Source organism: Cydia pomonella, chromosome 14, assembly GCF_033807575.1.
Source record: "Cydia pomonella isolate Wapato2018A chromosome 14, ilCydPomo1, whole genome shotgun sequence".
Lineage (NCBI taxonomy): Eukaryota > Metazoa > Arthropoda > Insecta > Lepidoptera > Tortricidae > Cydia > Cydia pomonella.
This window is the reverse complement of record NC_084716.1, coordinates 5,116,475-5,138,179: the sequence shown is the minus strand read 5'-3', so window position 1 is coordinate 5,138,179 and position 21,705 is coordinate 5,116,475. Positions and strand designations below refer to the sequence as shown.

The window sequence follows — 21,705 nt, the reverse complement described above, 5'->3', positions numbered from 1 at the left end:
AAGGAAGATCTCCGACGTTCATAAATACATTTTTTACAAGGCGTTCAATACGGTTGCAACAGAATATAAAGTACGTATTAAGACACGCTGGTTCTTCGGGGCCTGGTAAAGGGTTAAATAAGTCAGTGTTAAAAACATTTTTATAGTATGCACATAATTATGTTCTCAACGACTGGACCAAATTTAAATTAACAAAATATAGCAACGAGACATTTGTGTATGAAATACATGTCCGTCACGCTAAAATTCGAGATGGATCGTGTGCCGCGTATGGATGGATACCTCACTGGATCAGGGCTATAACCGCGAACATTTATATGATGGGGCGGCAGATCATTTGGTCTGGAGCGACCCTGTTGATGAGAACCGTATCTACTTTAACTCGTGTCCTTCCATTCATCCTGTATAGGTAGGTGATTGCATAGAGTTAGCGAGTTTATGATTCAAGACAATGCAAAAATAAAACGAAATCAATTGAAATCAACATGAAAATATAATTCTAAAAGTTAAATAATCTTAATTAAAGTAAGTAAAGATGAGTTGATTTCTTTTGTTCAAAGCGGCCTGATAAAGTGCCGCCTGTGGTACTGGCTCCGGCCTGTGTTGTTGGACGGGTTCTTCCAACGGTTCGTCCATTTCCACCCTAGTAACAATAAAATTACACAATTTAGTGAGTAAGAAAATTACAAATTGATATAAATGCAAGAAACTATAAACCTTTGCAAATTATCTTCAAAATTTCGAAAAATTATTTCAGATCTCTTTTTTGTACCTAATTGTGGCACAGTCCAAAAGTGTGGAGAAAGACTGGCGCTTCTTGGGCAACTAAGCCCTTGGTGGCCGTTGCACATTTGGCTTCACATTAGAGCCACGGCGAGTCTTAGATAATCATAGTTGAAAAAGAAACTTAGTCGAGGAGACTAAGCTACTATGCACTCTATTCAGATTTGAAAATGGTGCGCCAAATGTTATATTTTAATAACTAATAACGGGAAAAGCTTAACGACGCGGCGGGGAGTTTGTTTTACAAGATGTATAGATAGATAGATAGATATCATTGTTACTAATATCATTGTTGTCTAATAGACGTATGTACTAACTCACCTAAAATGTTTCATTATGTTGTAAATGGTACAACACGCATAGATAAGGCGGCAGGACTTTTCAGGGCTATAATGTAGAGACCGGTCCAAACCCAAGCACCGCAGTGACCCCTTCAAATAGCCATTGGTCCGCTCGATGATGTTGCGGACCTGGCAGTGCCATGCGCTCCTCCGCGGACCCCGGTGCAGCGTTAAGGACTGGAGTCATAAGCCATGGCTCCAGTCCGTAACCTGAATCTCCTGAAATTGTGTAACCAAATTAATAATTTTCCGCTCTCAATAAGCATGTTTCTGTATAAAATAATTTATAAACTTACCCAGCAGATAATACGATCCGATTCTAAGATCGTATAGCCGGCGCAATGAATTGGTGGTGTAGTCTTCCCGGGTACTGCGCATTTACGTGCAGCAACCTGCAGTTTACATCAGCGATCTGAAAGTTAAAAGCTCACGGTCTCACTGTCCTTCCATCCTGATTCATCCGAACTTTTTCTACTTAATCTTTTTACCGAAACTATTTCTACTCCGCATGTCATACTTTCTATCATATCTTTTTCATTTAAATCTAAATCCACATATTTTATAATGCCATATGAAACACCAACTTCGTATGTTTTTTGACACCGCCAGCCCAACAACTCGTGTATAGCAACCGTGGAAATAAGCCGCTCAGCGCTGGTTTAATTATCAAATTGGACAAGCACTTTATATGGATTAACGTACCTGACTCTAATGATACCTAGAATATCATGACTTTTCAATAGCTTCGCTAGCGCAAATTGTTTCGGCAACTTATCTTTGCAAGTTATGCTTATTTCTGTGCCCACGGATAAGTCTAGATTAAACACATAACGGCCTAGCAACAAGCATTTATGAATAGTAAGACAGTATTACATATTATTATCTTAAACTAATTATCAGAACAATTTATTGATGTAAATATTATTGCATATATAATACTAATGAATATAATTCATATATCACGTTTAATACTAAGAATTTCATAAAATATTGTCAGACAAAAAAAAACAATTGTATAAAAGTACTAGTCTAGAATGTTTCTAGAATAAGTTCTAAAAGTCACAGACATCTTCTTTGGCGTAGGCACTAATTTTTACGAAAGCGACTGCCATCTGCCCTTCCAACCCAGAGGGTAAACTAGGCCTTGTTGGGATTAGTCCGGATTCCTCACGATGTTTTCCTTCACCGAAAAGCGACTGATAAATATCAAATGATATTTCGTACATAAGTTCCGAAAAACTCATTGGTACGAGCCGGGGTTTGAATCCGCGACCTCCGGATTGCAAGTCGCACGCTCTTACCGCTAGGCCACCAGCGCTTTTTTTTTTTGGAGATCAATATCATCATACCTGTGTGCTTCATATGCTTATGTAAAACTCTTCCTAGGGGTGTAGAGCACTTTGCAAGGGATTTGTACAATTATATATATAATCTACATGTCAGGGTGATTATAAAGAATTCCAGTGCTTTGTCGAAGTGAAACCTCATAGACTGTTACACCCCGCACAGACAAGATGGCTGTCTCTACTTCCAGTAGTAAAAAGGCTATTGGAACAGCTTTCAGCTTTAAAGTTATATTTCCAAAGTATAGTTTTGAATGATAGGCTACTTGCAGCTCAGAAAATCCTTGAAAAATGTATGAATCCATCAACAGAGTTATATCTCAATTTCTTGGATTATGTGTTGCCCTATTTCCATGATATTAACAAAGAAATGCAAGCAGAAAGTCCTAAACTTTATTTGTTATATGAACGGATTTTTATGATATACAAAACTATCTTGGACTGCTTCATTACACCAAATTTGCTACAACTGACTAAAGATGAGAAAAACAAGAGCTTGGATTTAGAGACAAAAATATTAAATGTGGATTTCGAACTAAGAGAAAAGCATCTACCTCTTGATCAAGTATACCTGGGTGGTAATACTACTTCATTACGAGTATTAATGAAAGAAGATTTTGTGGGGAGGATGACTGAGCTAGAACATAAACAATTCAAAGAAAAATGCATCCTATTCTACGTTGAAAGCGTTAAACAAATACACCAATGATTTAACTTCGAAGACAAAAAAAATATTTAAGTCTAAATTTCATGAACCCGCAAAATATTATGGAACAGAATACCGTCCCTAGTATTGCTCACTCAGGAGTTCTGTTTCCAGGTAAGTTTACACAATTTTGTACCCCAATGGTGGAGTATTTTGGAAGGCATGGTTGCAAACAGTACATACGCGGTAAACCAATGAGGTTTGGCTTCAAGGTTTGGTGCTTGAATAAACCGAGCGGTTACTTAGTAGACTTCGAAATGTATCAAGGAAAAAGTGTGAATGTCAATTTTCAGTTTAGGTTTAGGTTTCTTTTGTGCTTCTTGCTTTTCGATTTCAATTTTATACGGTGAACTACTAATTATGTCAGATTTTTTGTGTTTTCGTTGAGGGACTGGTCTTGGCTGGGCCTTGGGGATGGGACAAATATCCATTATTGTTTTGGGCTTTCCAGTTGTAGCAGAATTTGTATTATGTGAAGAGACTTCAGTTGGCTGCATTGGTGATTCGTTTGCAGCCGAATGTTCGGTTGAAATCACTGATGAGTTTGTAGGACCTCCCACATTTGTTAAATCCATTAAGGGGCTGCGTGAGGTTTGTGGTATTGCCTCTGATACAATCGATGCTCCAGAATCGACTAATGGCACATCAGTGGCACTTTCAGCGTTATCATCACCTCGTTTTCTTTCAGTTACTGAGCTTGCTAAATAATCTGCGTCAGTAAAGACATCTGGGTCGTAAGGCACTATACCAGTGACTTTGAAGCACTGAACTGCGCACGCTAAAGTTGCAGCTTTGAGGTAAGCAGGGGAACAAATTGCCACCATTTGGAAAACAGTGATCGCCCTACCGGGATGGTTGCGCAGCCATTTTTCGCATTCATTGGCATAGTATTTTTTCAAGACTGTGTGGAATCCACAGTCAAGTGGTTGGATTTTGTGACTAGTATGAGGAGGCAAAGTCAATACGTGGATGTGGTTGTCACGATAAAAATTAATAGCTCTAATCGTGCAATGTGACACATGGTTGTCCAAAATTAGTAATACTGGGTTTTCTTTCGTTGGCGTTGTATAATCTTTGAAATGTGACAACCAATCCAGAAAAAGATCCGAATTTATATAACTGGAGTCGGATATCATACCGATGGACCCAGCTGGTGCGCCATCTAAAAGCTCGGGCTTCATTCTTTTGCGCTTAAATATAAATGCTGGTGGGACATAAACACCCGATGCACTCATAGCATTCACGGCTGTAATGTTGACTCCCCTCTCTGCACTAGATATTTTACTCACTGACCGTTTTCCTTTTGTGCTCAAAACTTTTGAAGGTTTATTAGGCACAGTGGTGAAGCCAGTCTCGTCCATATTAAAAATACGGTGGGGCGGAAAATTGTATCTATCTTGCAACACCATAAGATTGATGTAAAACCGCTCAACTTGTGGCCGGTTAAACGCCATAGCACGAGCAATGCTAGTTGACGTTGGTTGTCTCAACGATATTTCTGGATGACGGCTTCGAAACCCTCTTAACCATCCCTTGCCTGCTAATTTTGTGTCTGTGTTAAACCTATGTGGTATATTATTCGCGACGGCGAATTCAAAAGCTAACTCTCTCAAACGTTTTGCTGTCAAGCCAAAGTACATATCATCTAGAAGTTTCAAATAATTACAGAAGTCTTCTTCAATTTGTTCCGTAAATGTTGTTTCGTATCTACCCAATTTAGTAGCAGGTTCACCTCTCTTCAGACGTTTTCTCAACGATGATTCTGGCATACCAAAAGCCTCGGCGACTGATCTGTTTGACTGACCTTTTTCTATGAGCTTCCGAGCTTCTTCAAGTACATCGGCTGGACAATTCTTTCGATCAGTCTTTCTCTTTTTCGTAGACATACTGTAAATAAATAGTTACGTATGCTAAATACATAATAATAAGCAAATAAATAAAAAAATCAAAACTAAAAATCAAGTGGTATGTAAGAGTGCGCGCGCACTCTTGTTCGCATCTAAACTGCGCACTCTTAGTAACTACGCCCTAACACGAAATGATGGACTCGTCACGCCATCTATCGGAGAACGCGGTCATTTGCTCTTTATTCATCGCTAGACTAGTTTATAATTTGTGGGTTGTGACAGTTCGTTTTATTGTTTTCTTCATAGTTTTTAGACAGCAATCATTGTTAAACACAAGAAAAATAGATCAAAACGTCAAAAAAACTTTAGGTTTACCTGGAATCCACGTTTTTCCATGAATTTCGATTATTTTTCGGCAGCGCGCACCGGTTCCCTAGAGCACCAAAATACAACTGAAGTTAGCTACAGATGGCTTATTGGACTCGTGTGACGTAAGGTGCGCCCTCATATAGACCTCGCACTCTAAGAGCACCTTACCCTACAATTTGGGCCAAATATTACTATACTTTCTCACAATTAATCCGCAAGACCGCTCTTTGTTTATTTCAAAACGTAAAAACTCAATTGTCAAAGTTAAAATTGAAAGTTATCGATCTATGAACTATTTCAAAACCATTTAGGACATTCATAATTTGTTAAACCCCCTCCAGAGAGGGAACTCCGCACAGAGAGGGAATCTCGAGCGTTCCTCCCTTGACTGGATTTTTTTTTCTTTTAAATAAACAAAATATTTATAACTACTGATAATTTGTTATAAAAATTCTAATCATAAATAATTTTGCAATCTCGACCTGCCACCAAAATAGTATCATGAAGATTACCATTACCCCCTGCCCCATATTCCAACTCTAATATGCTATATAAGACAAGGATAGCATGTCAAAATACCTAGGCGAAACTATACACTCCTATTCCACTCGTAGAAGATGCACAAAATTCATACTTCCCACAAGAGGTTGCGCTTATATTTTCAAATTGCCGGTCTTTTCCCTAAACAAAATCTGATGTCTGTACTAGTGTCCTTTAACTTTAATTTTGTTTTTTTTTTTCTGGTAACCCAATAAAATTTCCTTAACCGCTGATTACTTGAAAATTTATGATCGGTGGCGAACTTTCAACTTTTGGACTATATGATGAATCCCCCTGCCAAACAATTGTTATTTGAGAAGTTCCCTATTTTATGGAACTTCAAACATCCCCAGACTCGCACACACAATTTGCGGTACAAAGCCAAGCTGGCTTTCTTAAAGGAATGCGTAGAGAAATTCGGCGTTGCTTATACTTTTAAGGATGTTTGCCGCTGGATAGACTCTATTCAACGGAAAGAAAAACGGAAAGAAAAGCGAAAAGCAGTAAGTATATTTTTACGTTAATTTCCATAAAATATTTTTACCCCTTAATTCTCAAACAGATTGTTAGACAATATGACGAATTTAGTATGCTTGTTACCGTGTTTTTTTTTTCAGAACAAACGTCCCAAACCAGCTTCCTTGAATGTATGTATAATGAATAAACTTATTTTAGATAGTTATGTATTGAACTTTTTTTTTCTTTCTAACCTTAAGTACTTCTTTTTCTTTTTTTTTCAGCCTGCTGAACTTCCTCAACCAGAAGTGGACCTCACAAATTATCTTCCATTTCCTGTTTGTATATCTTACTACCTCCCTTTTCTTTTAGTTTGTCAAAATGAGAAACCCTTTTTTATATATATATATGTTTAGATGGAGGAGAGTGAAGAGGCCATTCTGAACGAAAAAATGGAAGAGATTTATAAAGAGGTAAGCTTATAGAATTTAATTTTATCTTCTCCAGTGACAGATCCGCCTATAGATCTGGTAGAAAAAGATTGTTAAAGAAAATAGCAGAAGCATTATTTGTATCTATTGATAATATTCTTTAATACTTTTGACTGCCCTGATTTACTATTATTATAATTTTCCCTTTCTCTCCTTTTTTTTTTAGTTGGGTTTGCATCCCACTCAGGTACAATAACTCTTATTTTTGATCTCTATTATTAACCTCCCTTCAAAGTTACAAACTTTCTATTTTTTTTTCTTTTTTTTTAGCAAGAGGTCACTGGACAAGGAGCAAAGACCAACATACAAAGCACAAGACGAGAGGAGCAAAATCAGGTGTCAATAATTTGATTTACTTACACATTCAAGGTAGTCAAGATTAGTATATACGAGTATATATATTAATTTTTATTTCATTTTCATTCTCTCATGTCCACAGGATCCCAATCCTCCCCCGGACCTATTGGACCTTTTGGTAACTATTCACCTTAATATATGCGTGTAACTTGTGAAGCATTCCATATTTTCATTATTATTATTTATTTATTTTATTGTTTTAGTGCGACCATCCAGATGCCAAGATGCTCCTTGATGTGGTAAATTAGTTTTATTCTATGAACTTCGTCTAAAAGTTACATTCTTTAGTGGCGAGGCTATATCAAAATTCCATGTGGGCAAGGTACACTCAGCGAGACCCACTGGTGGTGCAAGAAATAAAGAACACTTTTACGCTGTGTCCAAGGCATTCTACTTATCTGATGCGTGAGGCCCCTCGGACCTCGAGGTCCACGTCACTCATGCCTATTGCTGCCTCTGTTCTTAACCTAACTAAACCATTGTGTAACCTCATCACTATATAATTAATATATTTTATATATTTTTTTTTTCATAGCTTACAGGACCATTGGCTGTACGCCCGTTAAGGCCTAAGTCTCCACCCATCCTGAGGGTTCCTCCCAACAACCATATTGTAAGTTTTCTTTTCTTAAACGTATTATGTATGTACTTAATTCTTATAATCTCCATTATTCCCTACTATTTACTAAAAATTTCTTGTTTTAGGAGCCGAATGTAGATGAACAATAGATCTCAACAAATCATTAACATGCTTCTTTCTTCAGGTACAATCATTCTTATACTATTTTTTTTCCTGTTAACTTTATAAACTTTTCTACATTTTTGATAAACATAACCTTTTTTTTTTCCTGGCTTTCCCCTCTTGTGTTTTGGCAGGAGGGATTTTGCCAATGACGACGTTTTAAGACGTACCACGCACGATAAGCATGTTCGGTGTATGATAAATTTTGGTTTGGTAAAAGGACTTATGGTAGGTACCTAAAACAAAAAACATTTATTGTTAAGGACATCACAGACAACACAGGACATGTACAGTTTATTAGAAAAAGAGCGGGAAAGGTAACAGTTTTGACAATTAGAAGGCATACCAACATAAGGAGAGATAAGAAATGGACAATAGACATAAGATAAGGTGATTTTACTAGAAAATGTAGAGCCGTTAAAGTTTTATATTATTTTCTTGTATGTGTTTAAGAAGAATTCCAGTGATGGGAGGATCCATGAGAACTAGAAGCGTTTGAAAATTGATAGGCCTCGGGATATTATTCGGTAATACATCATATAACGAGCGGTTAAGTCTATTGCAAGAAAAGAAAATGTGATCCGAAGTTCCTTCGTCAAGACCGCACTCGCATAAAGAGCTGTCCCGCACCCTAATTTTAGCGAGGAATACAGGAGTACAGACATGACCCAAACGGAGACGGCAGAGTGTAGACGTGGCCCATTTACTAGCAGAACGAAAACGGAAGAACCACGGTTTATGAGTTATAATTGGTTGTATGATTCCATAATGTTTTCCAACATGGCGTCTAGAAGAATCCCATAATTCTTGCCAATCGTCCCTCGAGTCACGGCGAGCTTTAATCATTAAGTTAGACGCTAGAACCATGTTGTGAGTCTCCGATCCATTAAGGGTGGCCTGCTTAGCCCACATGTCGGCGTTCTCATTGCCGTCGATCCCACAGTGACCCGGAATCCAGACTAATGTTACTTGTAAACCTATTTCTTCACATCTGTACAGTAGTTGTTTAAGTTTCAGGATGAAAGGGGAAATCATTTTCATTTTGAGCTGGTTACCTGATACGGCTTGGAGGCAGCTTTTGGCATCAGAGAAGATGATAACTTTGGGAATTTTGTGAGACTCAACATATGCCACTGCTTCCATTAAGGCAATTGATTCCCCAGTGAAGACGGAGCACTGGGAGGGACATTTGTATGATAAGAGGATGTGGTATCTAGGGATCCAAACTGCTGCTCCTACACAGCTATTGGGGTTCAATTTTGAAGCATCAGTGAAGATTGGTAAGAAATCTTGCCATTTTTCCAATTCTTTGTTTAATTTAATATTAGCTCCTGGATCATTTTTGTTGATGTTAAAATCTAAAATTACACTGGGGCAGTAAGTTAAATAATTATATTCAAATTCAAATATTGGGTTTTTCTCTGTGTTATAAAGTGAGGATGGGAGGTTTTCAATTTTTCTCAAGCTGGTAATGAATCTTGGTGTTTGTTTATGGGTCCAATATGCATTTACAGATACCACAGATGAGAGAGCCTGTAAGCGAGGAATGAGGGGGTGATTGGATATCGAACAAGCCCTCAAAACATATCGGTCTGCAAGGAGTTGCCTACGGAGAAAAAGGGGAGCTTCCACACACTCAACCTGCATGGCATTCTTTGGTGAGGATCTCATGGCTCCAAGAATGATCCGAAGACATTTGGCTTGGATAGCGTCTAACTTCTTGAGAGCTACTTTATTGCAAGGTTCTAGGACAAATGAACCATAGTCCATTTGGCTACGAATTATGGTATTATAGACAAGTTTTTGGCAGTAGGGATGAGCGCCCCACCAGACCCCAGACAGGGATCGGAGCACATTAATGCCATTTTCACATTTGTCAACAACATGCTTTAAATGAGGAACACCTGTCATTTTGGAGTCAAATATAACACCCAGGAATTTTACACTTCTGCTGTTGGGAATAATCTGGTCCTCATAGTAGAGAACAACATTAGGAATGGAGTGGCTGCGTGTAAAAGTGACTGTGCAGCTTTTGGAGGGTGAAAGTGAAAGGCCATGTTCATCCAACCAGTCTTTGAGGTACACTAATGCCTCATTCAATCTTGTAGATGCATCATCTACATTGTGGGCTGTGGTATAAACCACCAAGTCATCGGCATATTGCAGAATGTTGCAGAAGGGGAGGACAGATTGCTCAACATCAAATTCCGATCTAAACAATCTAAAGAAGAACTAATTTTATATATTTTTTTTATTAAGGCCCCGTAGTTCCTTACTACTTAAACGTTTTATATATATAGATAGGCTTATGGCCAGTTACAAGGTCGACACAGATAGGACAGACCCTATTGTTATGAAGTTTATTTTTAGATAGTGATTTTGTTTTACTTTTGATCGTGTTTTTTATGTAAAAAAGGGAGGAGATTACTGTGGGGACACATTTGCTTACGCTGGCGTTCCTGATATGGAGGACTAGGCTAGGGATAAGCGAATACGATCGCTCGCGCGGTCTCTTCCCGACGCTACCACTGTTCACACGAATCAATAAATGAATTAAAAGATCGTTGTTTGTCCTTTGGCCGCGCCGCTCACCAATCAAGTCGCAAAGTAATAGGAGACACCGCATAATATCTAACCTACAATTTTATATTTCAATTGACTTATTGTGTTTCATTTCAGATTCTGGCTAATACAAAGTTGCCATTATTTGGCAGGAAAATGCTCGAGCCAAAGCTACAAAAACTTACGGCATTATCAAGCAAAATAATTATGGAGGCTGACCGTAAATCAATGAGAGAGGACTTAAAAATGGGCCATCTCACGTTTTTGGCAGCCACCAAGAGTGCAAAGCATAGAGTTTGACCAGCGAGTCGCTGCACAAGCGTTTTTAGAGAATTCTATATATGGCAATAATTTTAGCTGTCAAAAGTGTCAAAAATATTGTCAAACGAGTTTACACATAACCTAGATTCTCATGTTAGTTCCTTCACTTCCTTCGTTACGGAAGTTTATATCGTATTATAATGGCTAAACCGATTAGAAGCAGTGTGAGGAGCATGTTATTTACGATAATCAGTAACTATAATCAAGTTCGACACGACGAAAATGAGAGATTACTAGAAAAGAAGCGAATATTGGACGAAATCATTCAGGCGACCGGTAAGTCATTATCAAACAATGTTGATGCTTCTTGTAGCAAATTTTAATTTACGAGATAGGAACATTTGTTTGTATTACTAAACTTATGATTTATTTATATTACAGCGGGCGTAGATGACGAAAATGTTAGAGAAACTATTGAAAAGCTAGCAAGAGAACTGAAGAATGTTATTGATAATAACGCATCAGAATCAAGTTATTTAGAGAAAGTGTCTACTATGACAGGTAATATAAATAATCTATATTTTCACATCTAGGTTTATTAATATTTTAGTGTTCTTTTGTTAAAATTCCTATTGTTAAAACTGTTTTTTTTTTTCAGGTGTAAGCATTCGTACACTACGCACAATTAAAAAAGAGGGCTCTATTAACCAAGGCCAATGGAATACGCCAGGGAAAAAACGACCCCGGCCACCAACTGTGTCAAATTTAGACAATTTTGATGTGTCAGCCATTCGTAATAAAATTAACGAGTTTTATTGGGTCAAAAAGCAGGTACCTACTCTGAGAGCCTTACATGCGGATTTGAAAGAATCTATAGGATTCTCAGGATGTTGTGAAACACTGAGGAAAATACTACAAGAGAACGGATTTGAGTTTAAAAAAAATAAAGAAGAGCGCTCCATCCTCATGGAAAAATTTGAAATATCTGGGTGGAGGCAAAGGTTTCTTAGAGCTATACATAAAAAACGGCAAGAAGGAAAAAAAAATGTGTATCTTGATGAGACATATGTCCATCAAAATTATAGACCAAAGAAGTCATGGCAAGGGCCTTCAACTTCCGGTTTAGTTGAAAAAAATTCCTCGGGTAAGCGGCATATTATAGTGCATGCTGGATCAGAGCAAGGATTTGTGCCAAATGCTTTGCTTGTTTTTAGCACAAAATCCAAAGCAGCTGACTATCATGATGACATGAACAGTTCAAATTTTTTAAAGTGGCTACGAGAAATGTTAATCCCAAATTTGTCTGAGCCCAGTATAATTGTTATGGACAATGCCAGTTACCATGTAACACAAATAAATAAGCCTCCAACCATGCACAGCTTAAAGGCTGACATTCAAAAATGGCTAAGGGAAAATAATATCCCATATGAAGAGTGTTTCAAAAAGGAAGAATTGATGTGCCTTGTCGAGGAAAATAAAATTGGCCCCATATATGCAGCAGAGGAGTTATTGAAGCAGCATGGGCATGAGGTCCTTAAATTGCCTCCATACCATTGCGATCTAAACGCTATTGAGTTGATATGGAGCCTCACAAAGCGAAAAATAGCCAGCAGAAATGTGGGGCTACCGGGTTCAGATACGGAAAACTTGATCCGGGAATATTTTGCAATGATTACCCCGGAAGATTGGAAAAAATGTACAGACCATGTAATAAATGTGGAACGAAAATACAAGTCTAAGGACAACATTACAGACACTGAACTAGCTCCATTCATAATAGAAGTTCGGGAAAGTGACAATGACAGTGACAGTTCTCTGTCAGGCATTGAATTTCTTGAATCCGATTTTGATTATGAATCTTAAATAAATAGGCACCTCCTTTATAAACTAACAATATTAAAACTAGATTGAAACTAGATTGTGTTTTCTTTCACCTTACTACCTTCAGTTCAGCTCCATTATACAATATGTCACTTTTTTATCATTACTAACGGGAAGCATAAATATTTCCCTTGTGAAGGTTTACTTTAATAGCACAAGGGAAATATTTATGCTTAATAAATAATCGCCTGTAATTAACCCGAGTTCAAAACTTCAAAATAAAACACAAATGAAGTAATTTTTAATCCTATCAAAAATATAACTGTCACTAATCAAAACAAAAATTAATTACGTATGAATTACCAAGTATCAAATTACTTTTTTTGCACTATGCTTCGTGTTACCAGTTAAAGATTTTTTGAATTTGCCGCTTTTTTTTGTGCAGCCACTCGCTGGGCAAACTCTATTACTGTCGATTCTGCGAGAACAGTGATTAAAAGGATACGGACTCTCTACAAGACCTCAAAACTAAGGCACCTGTCAGTCACAGTCAAAATGTCATAGACTTTCGAATTCTACAAATGTTGCAGAAAATTTCATGAGTGTCATAAGCAAATTTGTTTGCGGGAAAAGGCTGAATTTGTACAAGGGTGGCTCTTATCAACATAGAGTATATATTGCTGGTAAGGACAAACCACCACTTATGTACTTTAGCACATTCTACTCCACATTTAGGTACTTTTCTTTTAAGTGGGCTTAAAAAATTCCATCCTGTATAAGTATTGATTGGTAGGACTGTCATGATAATCTCTGTTACGCTACTTCGGCCGCAGTAGACTATCGTTAGTCATAATAAAAAAAACCAGCAAAGTACGAGTCGAACTCGCCCACCGAGAGTTCCGTACAAAGATTTTTTCCTACACTAGTATACCTACCTATTTACTATAGGACTCCCACACAATACTGGGCAAAAATGGCACAATATTGCTTGTGAAAGAACCATATAAAATGTAGCGCTGGGCAAACTTTCAAAAAATATATTGACCATCAAGAGAAGTCAAACGAAAGGCCCTAACAATTTTTTTATCTAAAATTTCTAAACACTTTTGCTGTGTTGAAATTATGGCCTAGTGCCTCCTCAGGAATTTGAACAGAAAACCTCCCACTAGGCAGTCGAGAAATGGTTTCTACATAATGCTGCTCCTCCGGAGAATAGGTTTTTCAGAAGGTAACCATCAATCAACCAAAACCTTTTAAGTTAGTCACGAATTTCCTGACTAAAGTTGCAAACAACGTTTGATGTTGTATGACAATTGGGCTCCATAGGACCATAGGTCCAAAAAATATGAATGAAATTGTGGAAGTAGAGCTTAAGAAAGACATTAAATGAAAACTATAGCGGACATGATCAGTTAAGCTGTTTTTGAGTTATCGCAAAAAGTTTCCCCTTCATAGTAAAAAGACGTACATCCACAGTTCATCCCTTGGTTAACAATCTACTATACTTTAAGCTCCAGTTTAGCTTATTGTGACGGAAGAGTAACTACGGAACCCTACTCTGAGCATGGCCCGACATGCTCTTGGCCGGTTTATTTTTTATATTTAGATATTCTAAAACATTGATGGTCAAATGGTAAAGAATGTATGTTCAATATGTTCGTTGTATAAAAGCTACAAACTATAGTAATGGTTGTATCAGAAAACGAATCTTAATTAACAGTAAGAATTACGAACGAAAGAGCGAATCACTGTACCACTACAAGTAGTTGCTATTATGCTGTTACAGGACTCAAACCTACGTCAGTTTTTGTTACAAGTCTACCAACCAACACTTGTAATTTACAATAAGGAGTGGTTCAGTAAAAAAGTGGCAGTGAATTATCTAGTATATTTTTTTAATTTTTTACTAATTATGAAGCAGTTTATTTTTTTCAGTAATCTGTAGATAAAATACTATATAATAACAATAAAATCATATTGAGAAATATCAGATTGTTTAAGTTTTCTCATTTTTATTGCAATGTACTTCGTAACTTTTTGTACAACACAATTTGACAATCTTTACTTGCCGTTTTCCACAATGCTACGCTTGAATTTAAATTTTCACAATTAGTTGTATGCTTTTAGGAATACCATCTTACTAGCAAATTATACCAATAAACTAGAGTTCATCTACGGTAGGTAGTCAGGAAGTGTCTCCAATCTAACCTCTCACAGAGGTGTTTCTATGGGAGACAAATTTCTGTAAAAATCGCAAATACACAAAAATGGAAATTCCATGCAACTACCTCAAAGTGAAGTCAAATCAAATAAGTGCAATATCGAACAAAAGACTATTTAATAATGTACTCGTATTAAGTAGCTTATTATTATCAAACTTAAAGAAAAAACTATGTTTATGAGAAACACCTCATAAATTCTCTCAGAAGACGCTGCTCAAAAAGTCTTAGTAGACATGTAATAAAAGGCGAAATACGATTGTATTTAACTGTATAGAATAGTATGTACGGATTACTACAAAAATGCGCTACTTATAAGTTATCACTAAATAAAATGAAAAATCCGCATAATGTGCTGCTACTTTTTTTCTGAACCACTACTTATTGTTATAAAACGCTTGTTCGATTATGAGTTTAAAACTATTAAACTCCCATGTTTTCGTCTATGGTTGAGCTACAGGCACTTGTACCTGTAACCCGTAAAATTCCAACACAGTACTTTTATAAAACGCAAATTGTTAAAAACGGAGCAAGTACTCGTATTGCCAGTAAACATGTAACTTATAATTTTATAACACGGTAGTATAATTCAAGAAAAATTGGTAAGGTCTTACTTTCTCCACCCTTACAAAGTCGTCCCGTTGCGATGGCTTAAGGACATGGAAAATGGTTCTGGATGTTTTCAACAAATAAAGACGTAATTGCTAGTGACGTTCTTACAGAGCATTATGTTGGCAGGACTTCAATTGCACAACCCAAAGCTCATAGTAAACTGTAATTGCAATTTCCAAGTCACCGAATGTATATGGACCAAAGTAGTGAGTTTTCGTGACGGCTTTAAACCCTATTAAACTATTTATTGTTTCAGATATGGGAATACTATCGATTTTCATGTTTACAATGAGATTGCGGTCTGAAGACGCCGATTGTGACAGTCGCATTCAAGAATATGACAACCATATTGTTCATGTTTTAAATATAAGTATTTTCAAACTTTCACGCCATCAGTACATTCCCGATGCTTTCCGATGATGCAAGATCAACACGCAACCAGTGCGCAAGCAAGACAACTCACACAAAAGTTTAGTCTTCTCGGTGACTCCATTTTAAAATCTCAACGTACCTCCAAACGTATTCTAATGGAATGTCCAAAATTGAGATACTTAGTGTTCCATAGTGTTTATTCCCGCCGGCCGGCATACGAAACTCTCTAAAACCGTGTGAGAAACGTGAAAGGAGACCCTGCAGTTCACCTTGACCGAGTGGACTCCAAGATTCCAACTTCCATCATCAGCTCTCAGGTTAGTGGCTGCAGTGTATACCATTTTCGGTTTAAGCATCAAATCTAACGTGTATGTCGCGCAGTTAAATTTTTTGGTTAATTTTCAAATTACCCAATTGTAGCAAATCAACCAATAAATCTCGAAAAAGCTACACTCTAAATCTTCCGAAGTAATAGCAACTAAACGAATATGAAAGCGTGAAAATCTCTCAATGCAAAGTTGAAATCAGCAGAACTATCAACCACTGTGGAATGTTTTCACATAGCTCCCTTGTGTCAAGTGGTATTTTATGATACATAGAAAAATTTGGCGCATTAAACTTGAAGGGTGTCAGTATGGCTGATCTAACGCCGAATCAGATTAACAGGCGCGTGATTCCATCCGGTGGTACCATCAAGTCTGATGGTAGTTGTAGTGGCTCCCACTGTGAAGATCCCTACGGATCTTAGGATGGCGTAACTGTCACTGGGAACCGCGTTAATAACTCTAAATTCGAACGTAGCAAAAGTTAAGGTGGAAGAAGAAAAAATATTTTTGCCTTCAGGATACTCGTGCAAGCTTTCCAAAGGAGAATGCATCGACCCTGTCGGAGGTTATATATTCTGGGATCCACAGCCGAAAGAGAAATGTGATTCTCATAGCTACTCTCCGTTATATAAGGGATCAGCTACTAAACTAGTTTCTAACGAAGAAATAGTCTACTCGGTGAGTGTTACCGACACCAGTTTCTCGCTCACCGCAATTGGATTAGAGTCCTTGTGTGATGTAACACTTCTGAAAACAGAATCACCTAAGCTGTTCATCGTATCGTCAAGGAGATAATTTAAAAATTATTGTAATAACTATTGCACGATTATTTTTTTAAATTAAGGAACCGTAAACTTTCATCTGTTAATTTTTATCTACAATTATGTATATCTAGCATAATTTCAAATGTACCTGTGTGACCAGTAAAATATTTTTTATCAATAAAGAAACTGAACTGAACTGAACGTAGACAGTAACAATTTGGGCCACCTAGGAAAAATTATAACTGGAAAAATAAACGTGGCTAACATGGATATTTTCCAGGTTGTCAACGCGAAATTCGTCTATGTCGAAAAGCATATACGCTCACAAGTAACTTCTCTCTATTCAGACGTTATGAGGCACTACTGCAAACTGGAGAAGGAAATTCTGGAAAAACACTTTGGCAATCGCTTCGACCCAGCCTCACGAATTTGCGGGTTAAATGGCAGTTTTGGCTGGGGAAGTGGTACACATTGTGCAGTGAGTGCCAGTTGAAGTGACATACAGACATGTTTATAAATGCTACAATCGACTACCGATTGACAAAGGGAATCCCAGTATGTTTCTGATGCCGCGGACCCACATCCTCACTAAGAACGCCAACAAAATTTCGTGCAACCTGCCGCTATGCGCTAATTATCCGTTGGCCGTTGATCTTCAGCGGAAATATTCGGGAATTCAAGATTTATTGAGAAAAGAGTTTGCGTAAAATTCAAGACTGAAGCTGAGTCATTTGATCGAACCACGTTACATATTTTCATTACACGTCAGTAACACTTCTGAAAACAGAATCACCTAAGCTGTTCATCGTAGACAGTAACAATATGGGCCACCTAGGAAAAACTATAACTGGAAAAATAAACGTTGAGAACATGAATATTTTCCAGTATGTCAACGCGAAATTCGTCTATGTCGAAAAGCATATACGCTCGCAAGTAACTTCTCTCTATTCAGACGTTATGAGGCACTACTGCAAACTGGAGAAGGAAATTCTGGAAAAACACTTTGGCAATCGCTTCGACCAAGCCAGACGAATTTGCATTCAGATATATGGAAGGTCCGGGTTAAATGGCAGTTTTGGCTGGGGAGGTGGTACACATTGTGCAGTGTGTGCCAGTTGAAGTGACATACAGACATGTTTATAAATGCTACAATCGACTACCGATTGACAAAGGGAATCCCAGTATGTGTATGTTTCTGATGCCTCGGACCCACATGCTCACTAAGAACGCCAACGAAATTTCGTGCAACAAACAAGCTCCACCACAATCACAACAGTATGTTCTTTGTGGCCTGCCGCGAATTACGTCGTATGAGAGTTATAAGACCGCATAACTCTAACGATAAGCGCTAATTATCCGTTGGCCGTTGATGATTCATAGACAAGTATTGGAAAATTCGAAGGCTTTGCTTAGAACTACGTCCAGAGAGTAGAGAACCATAGATGGCAGGTTACTACCTCATCTAAAGTTTTCAAATAGAAAAGCTTATATTTAAAATACCTAGTGGTCTGAAATTCACTAAAAGACAATCGACGCTGTACTGTATTTATCTTCAGCGGAAATATTCGGGAATTCAAGATTTATTGAGAAAAGAGTTTGCGTAAAATTCAAGACTGAAGCTGAGTCATTTGATCGAACCACGTTACATATTTTCATTGCACGTCAGTAACACTTCTGAAAACAGAATCACCTAAGCTGTTCATCGTAGACAGTAACAATATGGGCCACCTAGGAAAAACTATAACTGGAAAAATAAACGTTGAGAACATGAATATTTTCCAGTATGTCAACGCGAAATTCGTCTATGTCGAAAAGCATATACGCTCGCAAGTAACGTCTCTCTATTCAGACGTTATGAGGCACTACTGCAAACTGGAGAAGGAAATTCTGGAAAAACACTTTGGCAATCGCTTCGACCAAGCCAGACGAATTTGCGTTCAGATATATGGAAGGTCCGGGTTAAATGGCAGTTTTGGCTGGGGAGGTGGTACACATTATGCAGTGTGTGCCAGTTGAAGTGACATACAGACATGTTTATAAATGCTACAATCGACTACCGATTGACAAAAGGAATCCCAGTATGTTTCTGATGCCGCGGACCCACATCCTCACTAAGAACGCCAACGAAATTTCGTGCAACCTGCCGCTGCTGGAGCACTACAAGCTGGAAGGAAGATATCGAGTGGATACTAATGAGCCGATGAAGTTGAAACCAAGCTCTGAAATGACGTGGACTTACGAAAATCAAGCGAACCTAATGGCAGTGGAATATACAGGAGGACTTGGACGCGATGCAAGAACGAATCATTAACCCCAAGGAGACAAAAGTTCAAACAGCGACACTATCTCAACAAATTTCCAGCGGCATGCAAGGATCAGTCGACGTTAAAAGTTTCTTAGTTGGCTACGTACAGAACCAACTGTTCCCAGATATATGGTCATTAATTTGGGGCCCGTTTTCATGGTTCGGGTTGGTATTGGTGGTGTTGCTGCTGGTTTAGCGGAGTTTTCGTTTTCAAAATTATTCACTTTATTCTAGACATCATTGCTAATCCTTACATTTTGTATTCAAAATATGGCTGGTCCATTCGTATATTTCGCGCCTTTTGGATATCTCTAACTAAGTTGTCTCTCTATCGACCTAAAAAGGAAGATCAAACGAAACGTGATACAATCGAACTTGTTAAGACACAAAAATCTGGAAAATGAGCAACAGATCTCAGGGTAGATTCATTGAAGGTTATGAATAAATATGAATTATACTTTAGTTTTTTGTCTTCATTTTTGTTCGTTCTAATAAAAACACGGACTTACAATCGAGTATATTTACATTTAAATTGTAACAAAGAGATAGAGCTCAACATATCAGCGAAGTCTAAAGCTACATATTAGATTGTTTGACTTTGTGAACAAGCTCCCAATATTTCTGCTTCAACTCTTAGAAATTAGTCCTTTACAACTTTGGAATTTCGTCAGTCGATTTGCACTTTGAGTTCGAGAATATGAAGCATGCTGCTGATCTCAACCGTAGATCACATTTCCTGCTTTTGATAAACTGCAGCAGTTGCTTGAAGCGGAGCACTGAAATTATATAAAATATTCACAAATTAACATTATTTCTAATAAAAAACAAGTTTACTGACTGATTTTCCAAGAGGTATGCAGTCACTTCCTATGATAGTTGGAACAAACCGTATTATAGGAAACGACAAAATAAAAACCCCACAACAATTAATGTGATTATATAATCTTCATGACACAGGATAATTAGTTCATTACAATGAAAATAGTTACAAAATGGGAACAAAAAGCAATAGTGATATCAATTGTTGGATATATTTCCTGTTTGCGCACATTATAATTAGCTACTTTCCGCAGAATAATTTGACAGGAAAAAAGCAGCAAATTTGTATTCAGGCAGGTCGAAGACATTTTGGAACATGTCTAAGGTATACAAAGCTACATAGGTCCAGAAGACAATTTGCACTACAGTGCCACTCAGACAACAAAATTTTCCTCATCTTTCCACTAGATTCAACCTCTAGTGGCCAGTAAGAATACCATACAAGTCGGAGCACAAAAATATTTCATGTTGTATAATCAGCTCTAAAGCCAAAAACCATTTAAAAACTTCATTTGAGCTTTGGACCTAACTAGCAGCATTGTTAAAGTGAGGTGCAGTAAAAAGAATATTTTATTTGCTTGGAACAAGACAACCACTGGCAATTCCACAGTGTTCTTATCCCGGTGTTTACCTTACCCCATCTACCCATTTCTACCCATGTGTCTTATCTATAAAATTCTGAAATTTTGCTATAACCAACAAAAGGATGGACTTATAAGGTGCTAAATGAGATAATGCATCAACTCAAATTTTTTTGAAATGAAAAGGCAAAACAGTGACATATTCGACAATATTTCACAATTTGTAAAGCTTTGAACACTGAACATTATCCTATCAATAGATTTATAAGATATAGCAGGAATACTCATATTGCATGATTTAAAAATATCAACACATTTATTTCCAACAAACAACAACTCATGTTTTAACCCGTGACTCGCCCATCAACATGAATGCAATTACCCCAGCCCTGTTCCTATACAATTACACCAGCCTTGTTACCATACAATTACACCAGCCTTGTTCCTATAGAATTATACCAGCCCTGTTCCTATATGATTCCCAGCAACGACTCACCAACAGTCACTTCTCACAAACATTACAGAAATTTTACAACAAAGACACTACAAACCATTGTTGTAAAAAGCACTCACGTCTAAAATAACAGACATAGACACTAAGATGGCAGCTACCGAGCAACGACAGACGGCTTCCTCAGCACTCTCGCCCACGATGAGTCACGATATGATAAGAAGAAAATATTACATCACCCGATGCCAACACGAATGCGGCGAAGTAAAAATATATCAACTTCAAACTGCATTGGATGAAAACAACATTTAGAAAACTAGCATTAGTACGAAATCTTTTTCTGTATTCAAAGCAAAAATGTATGGTTCAGAAACAAAGTTCACTAAAGATCACGACCGACACAAACAAGTATTATATAAAAAATTATGCGCAAATTAATAAAATTATTAATGGAAAACCACCCAGAATCAAAACCCAAAGCGAAATGACTGTCTCTAGAGTAGCTAGTGAAGCTAGACTGAACTGACCTGTCTTAAATATGGTTATGTTATGGTCCAGCGGCCAGCAAGGAGCTTGTCGACATCACTGACAGTGACATTTTTTTTTTTTGGATTTTATGGCCTGGTTACAAGACCTT

The 21,705-nt window shown here is 37.5% G+C and overlaps 1 protein-coding gene across 5 annotated transcripts; it reads right to left on the bottom strand.

Annotated features, from left to right (window-relative positions):
• Nucleotides 1–474: 474 nt before the first annotated feature.
• Nucleotides 475–21,690, bottom strand: LOC133524774 (uncharacterized). Of its 5 annotated transcripts, XR_009800433.1 has the most exons (5): nucleotides 21,596–21,690; nucleotides 19,727–19,993; nucleotides 19,472–19,553; nucleotides 1,105–1,536; nucleotides 475–643 (listed from the first exon to the last, which is right to left on the bottom strand). XR_009800433.1 is itself a non-coding variant. In XM_061860918.1 (3 exons), exon 1 carries the CDS (start codon nucleotides 4,940–4,942, stop codon nucleotides 3,416–3,418), a length of 1,527 nt encoding a protein of 508 aa, XP_061716902.1. In that variant the 5' UTR covers nucleotides 4,943–4,967; the 3' UTR covers nucleotides 475–643; nucleotides 1,105–1,343; nucleotides 1,421–3,415. The 5 variants fall into 5 exon arrangements, 2 of the variants coding, with proteins under 2 accessions (XP_061716902.1, XP_061716901.1); XR_009800431.1 differs by having other exon boundaries at nucleotides 19,472–19,993; nucleotides 21,596–21,678; XR_009800432.1 differs by lacking the exon at nucleotides 21,596–21,690 and adding an exon at nucleotides 21,191–21,589 and having other exon boundaries at nucleotides 19,472–19,993.
• Between the last annotated feature and the right edge of the window lie 15 nt (nucleotides 21,691–21,705).